The 13322-nt window shown below is 32.8% G+C and overlaps 1 protein-coding gene across 1 annotated transcript in view; it reads left to right on the top strand.

The window, feature by feature from the left end:
• The window catches only part of LOC129224606 (hemicentin-1-like), a 56125-nt gene that overhangs the window by 32692 nt on the left and 10111 nt on the right, over window positions 1–13322 (top strand). The window contains exons 6-8 of the mRNA XM_054859090.1: window positions 441–731; window positions 5148–5435; window positions 10788–10835. Coding sequence (XP_054715065.1) covers window positions 441–731; window positions 5148–5435; window positions 10788–10835 — 627 coding nt within the window. The remainder of the gene's footprint in view (window positions 1–440; window positions 732–5147; window positions 5436–10787; window positions 10836–13322) is intronic.

Here is a 13322-nt window from a genome sequence, read left to right as displayed (position 1 = left end):
AGATTGGTTTAAATTCTTAAAATTAAATAGTGATGTTCTTCCCAAGAAGAATATTTTGAACATAAGGCCTGATACTTTTCAAAACAGTCTGTTACAGTGTGAAAGAGTGATGCAATGTTTGTCCATAAAATTCAATTTTCTTGTAGATTTAAATGTTGATTTAAAATATGTGAAAGTATTTTGTAATTTCTAATAAATTGATTTCAATAAGATTATGCTTTAAATAGAACTGAATGTGCGGTCTTTATTTTCTTTTTTTCTTTTTTTTTTTCATGAAATTAAACAAACTTGTTAGCTATTAAGACAAAGCAATGTGCCAAATCAGTGACAAATATCGTTTTATTTTTACTACCTAGTAGTTTTACATTCCCATTGCTATCTAAATGCCTAAATAGGAAAATGCCTAGATGATACTTATTTTAAGAAATCTTTCCATGCAGACGTCCCGCAGGTGACACTCCGCCTTATGAAAGAGGAGGCGGATCGGCAACCGAAAGAGGGCGACTTTGTCCGCCTGTCCTGCGACGTGGAGGCCAACCCCCAAGTCCTGAAAGTGGGCTGGCTTCTGGACGACTTACCCCTTTCCCACAACGAGTCAAGGACAGACACACCCGCGGGAAATACCCTCGTCTTCAAGAGAATAGCCCTCAGGAACCGAGGACGGTACAGATGCTACGCCATCAACGAGGAAGGAAGAGGCGTCAGCAGAGAACTCACACTCAACATCAGCCGTAAGTATCGATGTAGTTAGTATCATCCCTTTCCATCACTCCAGTAACCCTACGGAAAGTATACGGGAAGTTTTCTATACGGTAAATATAGAAAAGAACAAATTTGAATTTCGAAAAATCGCATCGACGTGTTAGGAGGGTGACCACAATGCTACGAATAAATTTTGTAAAAATTTCATGAAAATCTGCTAAACTGTCTAGGTGCTATTCGCGTAACAGACATCCAGAGACACAGACTTTTAGTTTCATTATTGGGGTAAAAGACGAGCAACTAATATTTTCGTTTCAGCTCTTTTTTCTACGATAAACTAAGTCTTCGCCTGGCAGCCTGGTTAAAACTACCTTATACCATAAGCAATACAATTTTCTATTAAGAAAATTGCATGTAATATGTTTTTTATGAATAAAATGTCGAACCGAAACTCAGTAAAATGAAGAAAGTGTTATATTTAATGTTTTTGGAACTTTCTAAATTAATGAATGACAGGTAAGATGGTGAAATATTATTTTTATTTTAGCAGTCAGTGTAGAACGTATCTTCTAATCCTATCAAATATAAAATAGATAACGGATATTTCCCTATCAAGCAATAAAAATGTGCTTTGAGGCCTCGCAGCCTTAAACCGAAATGTTTCCCAAAAGACAGAAATACATATTACTAAAGCATTCTGGCAGTCTTTAATGATTCGCAATGCCGTTGAATTTTCCTTAATGTTAATAGTCATAAAAGTATTTCTCAACTTGGAAAGCTTTGAAAAAAATAATACTGGGTAAATGTCATTTTGATAAGAAAAATACGAGTTAGCAACTTTTTTCCAGAGTCCTAAAACTTAAGTTCGTACTTTTAAAAACAAATGTATTTCCATTGAAAGAACACGTCTATGGGTATAACTGTAATGCAAGTTTTACCGAGAGTTATTTAGGGATGCCTTAATTGTCAAATCGATTAACTCCACTTTTCAGAAAAATCCTTATTACTGCTTTAGTAGTGCTTGATCAATGCTTAGAATGCGAATTTATATTAAACTTTTGGTTCAGTACATTTCTGATCCTGCGATGGCAGAAAATGCAACACGAGGGACCATTCAATTCTATGGATAACACTATCTTCTTCATTATTTTTCTCGACTTTTTGTTTTATTTAGTTAATCAAATTGGGAAGTGAGGCATCCATAAAAGTCTTTAATTTTTTTATTCTAGGTTAATTAGAAACACATAGCTATTTAGTAATTCTGGCATACTTTTTGATGAGTTAATAAACAATGTACATGAACAAATTAACAATAAATATGGAAAAGAATGAAAGAAGGCAAAGTTTTAAAACTCAATTCAGATTACATATATTTTGCATCATTTTAATCTCCTAAATTATTCGAAAATTTTGTAAATCTTAAAAAAAAACAAGTTAATTTTATAACTTGTCTGAAAAAAATGATAATGTCACATGATGTTTGTCCATTGCTCTTTGCTTGACCTTCAAAACTTATGAGAAAGTTCGATTTAAATAATAAAAAAAAGGCAGATCCTAAAACTAACGTACATCAATTTAACAGAATTTTACCAATCAATTGTGCTCTACAAAAGCTACTAAAACTTTCAGAACGTGCATTCGATAATTTAAAAAAAAAGCATGAAAACTAAATCCATTATTTATATATTTTTTTGAATACTAAAATTATCTCATTTTTCCACAAATAACTAGATCATTACAAAACAGACGATATATTACAAAGAAAAAAAACTTGTTTCTTAATTTTCATGTTTGTTTTTTTATCACTCTTAACAAAAGTATCGTTTACCACAAATCAGAAATTCAACTTTAATTAATTTAAGTGCTGTGAACAGAAACGGCAGACGCTACTTAAAAAATGAAGATAAACCTCGTTTTATAAAATGAAATCGACTTAAAATGAGGAATTACGAGGCGTTCTAGTGATCTCTCAAGCTTCCGACAAAATTCATATGGTGCAGCTTTTTAAGAGCTTTAAAATGCTGCAAAAATCAAACAAGTATTACTTTTTTTTTCGATAATATACTCGCAAATTAATAATTTTCTATAAAATTGGAAGAAAAGTCTTGGAATTTTTTATTTTTTTTTGGATAGCCTATAATCCATTTTGCGATCGATTTAGTAGTTAATTCGTGAAAGAAATACAAACAAACAAATATACAAATAAAATCACTTTTACATTTATAATATTAGTAAGGACTACAGCATTCAACTTCGCCGTAAGTATAGAGAAGAGCATATTCACCAAATTAAACTATTTGAAATTGTTTCACATTATTACTTTTAAAGTATCAAATGTCTGAAGAATATTTTTGTTGCGTCTCCAGTTACTATGTTTTAAGTGTAAATATACTAAACGTTAGGGATGCAAAAGCTTTTTTTCTTTTTTTCATGTACTTGGAATAAAAACTTTGTATTATTTTTTAATAATCTTGTCATATTTACCAAATCCTATAAAATCATTTTTGTTTACAATTTTTTGTAACTCATATTTACATTTAAGTTTGTAAACCAGCTACCTTATTTGCTTAAAATATTCAAAGGTTCATGCAAGAAAACAAGCTCATTCCGAACTTCAAAGCCCCAAACGGATTTTCCAATACCAGCAAAGTCACATTATTTGCAATAAACATGTTGCGGTTATCAGTTTATTTTTATGTTCTGCGAAAAGGATTTGGGCAATAACTAACATTTTTAATATAAAGTAATAAAGTAAATTTCAAACGTTTTTTCCCCCTTGATGTACTTGATATGAAAGAGGTGATTTTAGTAATTACAACTATTTTTAAAATACAAAACAAATTTTAGTACAAATTGTGTACGTTGTTTCTTTTATTTACGTGTACTACTTGAATGCGTTTGGTTGTTAAGTCTTATGACAATATGTATGATATTTTATTTTTTTCTCCATGAACAATAATTGAGCAGCATACAATAAAATATAAATCTTTACTAATAATAAATCTGAAAGTCTCTCCGTCTGTCAGGATCTCTGTGACGCGCATAGTGTCTGGACCGTTCGGCCGAGTTTCATGAAATTTGGCACAGAATTAGTTTGTACCATAGGGTGTGCACCTCGAAGCAATTTTTTAAAAATTTGATTTTGTTCTTTTTCTATTCAAATTTGAAAAACGTTTTTCACGAGCAAAATTATCATAAGATGGACGAGTAAATTACCAAGTTATCATAACGTGAAACCGTAACATAGGCAAGCCAATTGGCGAGAAATTCATCATATATTATTTGTAAATATACAGGCGAACCAAAAGACCTTTTAATTTTCTACTATGGGCAAAGCCTTGCGGGTGCCACTAGTAAATAAATAAAACGTAAGCGAGATTCAATTAAGTTTTCGCAATTTAATAGAGGGCATACTGGGCGTGTATGTGTTAACGCATCCTCGTATACCTCGTTTGTCGGTGTATGAATCTGTTTTCATGTGTTTTTCCTATAAAAGGAAAAATGTACTTAAAAGGATTAACAATAACACCCGTTTAAAAAGCAATCTCTTGTTCAGTAATAACAATTTGAACTAATCCAATTTCCTGCAGGTAAGAAGTAGGTAGAAATTTTCCCTATAATCACTCGCTTTTTACCCCCTAACCATAGGGACCTATTCGAAGTTTGAAATTTACTACAAGAAGATGATTTTTAGGAATGTAAAGGGTTGGTAAAGCTACAATATAAAAATTTTTAAACTCAGCTAAAAACTGCCTTTAAAAAGTCAGATAATCTATCTGGCCTCAGCATGATTCGTTTCTCAGGTTTATAATTAATCAAATGCACAATACTATCTCAAAGTATCTATTTAATAAAGAGATAAGCATATGTTAGAGTGTTTAATGCTTTCGCGAGAGCCATGTAGTGCAATAATGAAAAAGGTTTAACTAGATATCAGTCAAAGAGTATATTGAGACATTCTATTCACCCAAAAACTATTTGTCCTCATGCCCCCGTTATCGAGGTATAAGGTCTTAAAATCTGCCGAAACTTTAAGAAAAGCCCCAAATTTTTAATACTTGACGAACATTTAAAGATTCTTGCTTCACGACTTCACCGTCTGCATGTGACAGTGAATCCATCTGCGAAGAGTAAGAAAGATGTCTTCCATTATTCATACAAACTTGTTAAATTTGAATTTCTTTTTAAACATTTTGGCAACATTTAACCTGTTATGTTTCACAAACGGGGGCAAGCGGGCAAAGATGCATGCGGCCAGAAATATGTTCACTATGCTTATTAGATAACTACTAATTTAAATTTTTTTTATTATTACACTGTCTACGGGTTCCTGGTTAAAAATGATACATTTATTTATTTATTTATTTTTTTTGCTATGCTTCGAGCAACTACTTACATCTACAACTATTCTAATATTCTTCTGCTTTTCTTTTTAAATCTTGCAGATGCCCCGGTTTGCAAGCCAAACCAGCAAATTACTTACGTGGTCGGGCTGAACGAGAGTGCAGTCATAAGGTGCGAGGTCGAGGCCGATCCCGCAGACGTCACGTTCCGCTGGGAATTTAGCAACACAGTTCGCAAGCACTACCACCTCATGCACTCGAACTCGGGGGTGGTGAGTCGCGCCACCTACACGCCAACCACCCCCGCAGACTACGGCACTCTCTTTTGCTGGGCAAACAACAGCGTCGGTCACCAACAATCATCCTGTTTCTTTACGGTGATAGCGCCAGGCAAGTAAAACACGTGTCCATTATGTGGATAATATATTCATAGTTAACCCTATGTTCCCTTAGAGTGGTGTGCAGTATAAGTACACCCACGGGGAAGATTACATTTACAGGAGGTAATGAGAAGCAAAGGGATGTAAGTGGACATTTTCAATTTTTGAGTAAAACGCGTTTAAAGTTCCGGTGTTAGGTTAAAACTTTATTGAGAAGTTTTTCTGAATCATGCTTTATAGCAGCACCTACTGATGCTACTAGTACAATCTCTTGCCCCCAAAGAGAGGAGACTTTTACCTACCATTTGTGCCGGTAATCTCCAAATTTTAAATTTTGCCATTTACATCCCTTTGCTTTTCACTGCTTAGTTGATTTTACAACATTTGTTAATATTGCTGTGCAGGGACAGATATAGATTAACATTTTATTAGGGGGTTATTCTTAGGAGTGCCCCCGCTCCCCATAAACATATCTACGGTTTTGAGAAGAAAAAATTTCTGAAACTGTTTGGGTGTCAATGAAAAGCACAAACTCGGCCAGGAATTAGACCTCTAGTGGGCCTAAATTAATTTCCTAGGCAATTCCCGTCCCCCTTCAAAGGCGCCCATGTAGGGGGCAAGGGGGCTCGAGCCCCCCTTTGAAATTAGAACTTCCTTTCTTTTGCTACTTTTTTCTTTGCAAAAATGCAAAACATTTATTCTTCAGCCATTAATGAATAAGTAATTGAAAATGAAATGTTTTAATGACTCTAATCTGTCCTGAAATAGGTTTCCATGGAAGAAATACCCTTCAAACCCATGGAGAAAATATCTGAGCCCCCCTTGCAATTTTGCATATAGGCGCCCTTGCCCCCCTTGTATCCACCCCTGATGCTATAAATATCCATGCTGAACCACTGTCGAGATTTCCAAGTGTGCATGATTTTCCAGCATCGACTCGCAGCACAACAGAAATCCCTTTTCAGATTCTTCCCCCATTCTATTTTTTCCAAAATTTATTTCTAACAAATAAATATATAAATAATGGTTTCATAGTAATTAAGTGACGAAATATGTAAATTTAAAAAACTCTCCTCAGCACCTTTTTTTTTTGAGCAATCACGATTGCTTATTGTTCTCACTTGACTGTTTTTGGCGTCCTATCATTTTATTTTCCCACGCCACCCTGCGCACCATCACCGTCGACCGGTTCCTCACGATGCTGCTCCTATAGCGAAAGTCGTCTCCAGGTTGCATCCATGTCCTACACACACGCGCATACATACACAACTACACACGTACACATACACACATGCACACACAAACACATACACACACAAACACATACACACACATACACAAACACATACACACACACAAACACATACACACCACACAAAAACATACACACACACGTACACACAACTACCCACACATTCATGCCTGCACACAGACACAAACACACATGCCTACACACAAATACACATACCCCTACACACAAACACACATACCCCCCCCCCACACACACACACAAACACACACGCCTACATACACACACTCGTGATTGCGAAAAACATAATTTGAATTCAAGATGTCAAAATTCGAATTAATTTTTTTTTTGCAATCATTTGCTAAAATTTCCCTAATTTTACTGTAGTAAGAGGTTTTTCCTCGATCAAAAACCGATAACTGCACCTTTTACTGATCAGGAGCGCTGTTAGCATAAATATATAAGCTGTTGTTAATATGTAATAAGTTAAATATAATAATGAAGATAAATTTAGTGGCAGAACAGCAGTATAAGTCCCCCCCCCCCGGTCAATTTAACAGATTTGTACCAAGTGTTGAATCCGGATAAATACTTACCTGAATCCAAAAACAAGCTATGTTCCATATGATCTTAAATTTACCGGTTCTACCCAGTATGTAAAATGTGAAACGTTCTTAAAGTATTATCCTGTAAACCTCTGGAGAAATATATTTGAAAACAATAAAATTAAAATTATCTTGAAAACATGCTTTGTTTTCTATTCTGACACAAAATTCGAGTGTATGCGTTTTGAGTTTATATACTTTTTCTTCTGCTTAATTTCATTTAACAGATATAATAAAACGGATATTTTGTTATTTTGCTTAAGATTCCAATCTTTATCATAACACAATTGTTGCTAATTATGTACTTTTACTACACTCGCTTTCTTTGCATAAATAACCACACGCTGCTTTTGAGGAAACATACAAATAAATAAAACGGCGTTTATTATTTGATAAATGCTTCCGCTATTATGCACATTACGCCATTAATGTCCGTCTCACTCAAAAGCTAACTGAGATTTATTCGCTACATAAAAAATCTAATAACACATGGTTCTTGCTGCGTATTTCTCGACTACTCATGCTATTAGTGAAATAATGAATTTAGAAAACGTTCCGCTAACGAGTATTTCTGTCATCATTAGAGGCGAAATAGCTTTTATGCAGTTACATTTAGCATGCTTTCATAACCACCGAAAGTTTGATGATTCGCTGAATGCCGCATAACAAGAATTAATGGAACGTGGATTTTACAAACAAAGAGCGGTATTCATTTTTGGAAATGAATGGTTTCTTTTCCGGCACTCATTTATATTCTTATGACTTGAAGTCGAAACTTATTTACTGATTAAAAAAGTACTTTAGAATAAGACGCGCTTTACGGAGGAAAATAAATGGGTATGTACCGGTTATATAACGCGATTTGTGAACAAGCAACTAAAATTAAAAAATTTAAAAACCCACGACTGAGTTGCAACTGTAGAATAAAGAGGGAAAATTGAAACTCCTTTTAAAAGCCTTGTACTATTAAGGGGGTCCGGGACACATTTTGAAAATTTTTTTATTATGTACTTTAGAGTTTTGAAATTTTTTGAACTGATTCATCATTTATTTAATAAGCAAAATCATAACATAAATATGAAAACAAATTATTTTTTTATTTAAATTTAATTAGTTTTTTTCAAAAAAATGGGGTTGCTTTAAATTGCTATAACTCAAAATATTGTTGGTCAATTTTCAATTTTTTTTCAAAAAAGTATGCACAAATATCTAAGCTTTAATTTTTATTCGGTGATTTTAAAAATATTGATTCAATAAAAAATTAAAAATATTTGAAGAAAAATTTCGAAAAATTCGAAGATACTTTTTTTTAAAAAAATCATAATTTTTGAAGTAAACGTTTTTTTCAAATTCGCCGAATAAAAATTAAAGTAAATTGCTTGAAAAAGATATGCTCCAAGTTTCATTACTTTATCTCTATCGGTTCCTGACTTATAAGAGTTTGAATGCAAGAAATCGGGAAAAATTGCATCATGGAGAAAAACGCGTTTAAAGTTTTAAAGTTATGTACACATTCGTTAGATGCATGCAACAAAAATAACTCTAACTTTCGTTCTATTTAAGGTAGAAACAAGATTCAAACGTCCTCTTAAGCAGAAAAAAACGGAGCAATTTTTCAAATTATAAAAAAAAATTGCAAAATTTGAGGATTTTTGTGTCCCGGACCCCCTTAAAATCAATTTCAAGTATTTCATTTGCTAAAAAATATAAACTGACAGCAGATAAAAACTTTAAATCATTGCGTTTAATTTCCTTGTCACCATTAATGAATTCGAAGATCACTTGCGTGAATAAAGGCCTAGCCTTCATTAAAATCTGCTTTAAAAAATGTTATAGCTCGAATTCTGTGCAACATGGAAGTTCCAAACACATTCTATCACACCGCGGAAAAAAATCTCTTTTTATTTTGGTATTAAATTTAAAAAAATATATATATGTTTTCACTGCAAAAATCCTGAAAACCCTTTTAATGCTTTTTAAATAATGTCTTCGTTAATTAATGCCATCCAAAGATGCAACCTAGCTAAGAACACTCTCGAGCAACTCTTTTTTCGATTTTTTTTTTTTTTTTTCAAAATCGGTCCATCCGTTTAGGCGCTAGAGTGACACAGACAGATACACAAACACACAGATACACAGGCAAGTCAAACTTATAACCCCCTTCCTTTATGTGTCGGGGGTTAAAAACAGTGATAAACGTAAAATTAAATCTTACTGAGAATCATTTAACAAAATGTTGCTGTCCGTCTAAATTCCTCACCGCATAAAAGTAAAGCACAATTTCTTGTCGTCTTGCATAAATAAAAATTATCTTAAAGCTCTTGTTTACCCTTAACTGGTGAAGAGGAGTATCTTGCACCCCTGAAGAGTAGAACTGTTGTGTTTAAACGTTTTGTAATGTTTGCATTTAGAGCTGTATATATATGAGGCATTCAGAGCTAAAGTGGATGAAGTCCACAAATGGTTTAGTCCACTTCATTTCTGAAATCTGCATATAGGAAGAACCCGAAGTTTGGTGTTAAATAAGGGGCTCAGAGTTAAAATGTAGCAAGTCATTCATGGACTCCATTCCCCTTTAGTTCTAAAATTTTCCTACAAAATGACCATTCCACAGCAAACGGTCATTTTGTTTCACAGGAGACGCTTCATACATTTCATTAAAAACAATACATTGAAATTTAATGAACAATTTTTTCTGCTTAACAAATGACAAACTTATGTGTGATTCCTTTAGCAAACAATTTAGTCATTACCTTTTGAAACTAACACTTTTTAATGAAATATATGAACCGTCACGTGCGGGACAAAGGATTGATTTTTTCGTAGAATAGCTCACAAGAGCCTGAAGTGTTTTAATGTTGAATGAGGCGTTCAGAGCTAAAGTGATTCAAGTCTTCATGGGAAGTGATCCACTTTAGCACTGAACGCGATATGTGTGCAAATCACATACGACTTTTATGCATGCCAAAATAAATACAGAGTGTTCGAAAAGTCCTAGACATGTTTTAAAAATTCATATAAAAGCGACAAATTGTCGTATAAATGCGCGTTTTGCGCCATATTACTTCACAGGTTCAAGATTTTTTTATTACAAAATAAGAGAAAAAGATTATATATATATATATATATATATATATATATATATATATAGCTAAATAAGAAATTGCTGTATCGTCACAGTAAGAATTTGCTTTTCTGTTCGTGAAGTTACTGCCGTCAATGTAAATAACTTATAATGTAATGTAATTTGTAAGTTACTTCTTTCTTTTTCTGTTTTATTTTTTCGATGTCACAAAAAAATTCTTGAACTTGTGAATTATTATGATGCAAACACCATATTGGATCGACTACTTGTTGCTTTTCAGTTATTTTTTTTAAATTTTCGAGCAGTTTGTATTAAATAAAGTTACATCTAACCCATCTCATCACTAAGTTAAAAAAAAAGTTTTTTCACCAGTTAAGATTTTATAAAATGTTGCTAAAACTTGCATTTTTTAAAAACTTTCAGCATGCAAACCTGAAAAAACCACGAAGAATGCATCCACATCATCAAGAGGTAAGACGATCATATATTTAGGCATTTGACCTCATTTACTACATTATTTTTGTCCAATATCAATAGGTTTATGTGGCTACAAAGAAACAACCGAAGGAAATTATGTAAAAGGTATCACAAGAGACCCTCAGAAATTTAATTAGCGCACAACACATTTTATAAGTTCTCTAGAAGCATTTGTTAAAATTAATTTAACTGCTGTTTTGGAATTTCCACCTGCAACCCATATCAATTTTTTTTCTCTAACAGACGAATGAACAATACTACTAGTCTAAAAATTTATTCTCAAAATTACTAAGCTTAAAGAAAAATCAAAGAATAAATGTTACAAAAATTCTCTAAAAATCTTTTAATCACATTTATGAGACTTATCTCGAAATTAAATTTTTTTATTTTTCCACCGTTGATCTGTAGTTAGTATTAAAGATTGAAATTTCCTATATACCTAGGAAGACTTAAGGAGTCAGTGTGGTCCCTAACCATTTTTGTGGGGAATTCTTTTAAAAATTCTTCCTGCGCGAGTCCACATGCCTGATGAACCTTCTTTTATGACTTAACTAGCAAAAATACCCGGCGTTGCCTGGGTCAGTAATAATTGTGAGAAACAATCGCTACTTTCTTTCGTTTTCTGTTTTAACTGAATTAACTCAAAACACACCGTTTTGACGTGATTAAACATCGAGCTTCTTCCTTACCCATAAAAGTAAAATAGCAATAAATATGAAGAACGAACGAGCATTCATTTAGAAACAAAAGCACGAATTGCAGCATATAAAAATTTGAAGAGTTTCCAAAATATGAACTAACAAAAACAAAAATCACTAAAGAAAAGCGTGCTCTTTATTTAATGAAATAGTACACACACAAAAAAAAAGAAAAAAAAAGCTCTCTATTATGTTTCCCTATGTGTGCAAAAAGTAGAGTTTTCAAATGTTTAAATGATTTTAAACTCATGTTTGCTCCGGAGACGCCTTGATTCAAAATTTACATTCAAAATTGATTATTTTTAATATTGCTGTTGTTGATAACGAATTTTTGTAACAATGGGGTTTTACATTTAATCATTTAATGGGGAAAGTAAATGAAATTTACTGTTTCCGATCATATTTTTTTTAAACTAAGTTTTTTAGGAATAAATTATAGCCTAAGTTGCTTCCTGATAATTTAGCTATCTATGGGGGAAAAAATGGTTAAAATCCGTCCAATAGTTAATTTTTTTTGAACTACTTTCAGTATTCAAATTTGAATACTGGAGCTTTTGAAGCTTATTCCGGAAATACATAAATAGATACATACAGAAGTAGCCATTTATGTATAAAGATGGGGATACAATTCCTAAGAAAGCAGTAAATGTCATGCTTGTCCCAAAGAAGCCTTGATTCAAATTCTCATTATGATTACTTTTAATATTGCTGTTGTTTCAAACGAATTTTAGTAACAATGGGTTATATATTCAACCATAGTATGGGAAAATTACATGAAATTTACTGTTTTCCACCATAACTTTTTTAAACTAAATTTTTAAGGAATAAATTATAGCCTAAGTTGCTCCCTGATAATGTAGCTATCTATATTGAAAAAAATGGCTAAAATCCGTCCAGTAGTTTTGAAGTTTACCCCGGACATCCCCACAGAAGTAGCCCTTTATGTATAAAGATAAGGATGCAACTCCTAAGAAAGCAATAACTATCATGCTTGCTCCGAAGAAGCCTTGATTCAAAATATTCATTATAATTACTTTTAATATTGCTGTTGTTAGGCAACGAATTGTCAAAACAATGGGTTTAATCTTTAACCATTTGATGTGGAAGTTACATGACATTAACTGTTTTCGATCACGACGTTTTTAAACTAAGGTTTTAATTACGAAATTATAGCCTAAGTTGTTCCCTGATAATGTAGCTATCTATGGTGAAAAAAATGGTTAAAATTCGTCCAGTAGTTTTGAAGTTTACCCCGGACATCCGGACAGAAGTAGCCCTTTATGTATAAAGATAAGGATGCAACTCCTAAGAAAGCAATAACTATCATGCTTGCTCCGGAGAAGCCTTGATTCAAAATTATCATTTTGATTACTTTTAATATTGCTGTTGTTAGGCAACGATTTTTGGCAACAATGGGTTTAATCTTTAATCATTTGATGTTGAAATTACATGACATTTACTGTTTTCGATCACGACGTTTTTAAACTAAGTTTTTTAGCAATAAATTATAGCCTAAGTTGTTCCCTGATAATGTAGCTATCTATGGTGAAAAAATGGTTAAAATCCGTCCAGTAGTTTTGAAGTTTACCCAGGACATCCGGACAGAAGTAGCCCTCTATGTATAAAGATAAAATTCATCAGTTTTTCTGTTTTTGCTCGCCAAAAGGTAGAATTAGTTTATTTTTCCAAGAGCAATGGCTACCGTTTGGCTGATTAGCAATCAGTACTTTTAGTTTTTGGTCCTTGTGTGGGCTTCCTGGGGAAGTGGGAAATCTGTTTTGCA

Source organism: Uloborus diversus, chromosome 6 (genome assembly GCF_026930045.1).
Source record: "Uloborus diversus isolate 005 chromosome 6, Udiv.v.3.1, whole genome shotgun sequence".
In the NCBI taxonomy this organism is placed as follows: domain Eukaryota; kingdom Metazoa; phylum Arthropoda; class Arachnida; order Araneae; family Uloboridae; genus Uloborus; species Uloborus diversus.
Note: the sequence above shows the minus strand (reverse complement) of the source record. Positions and strands in the feature narration are given on the sequence as shown.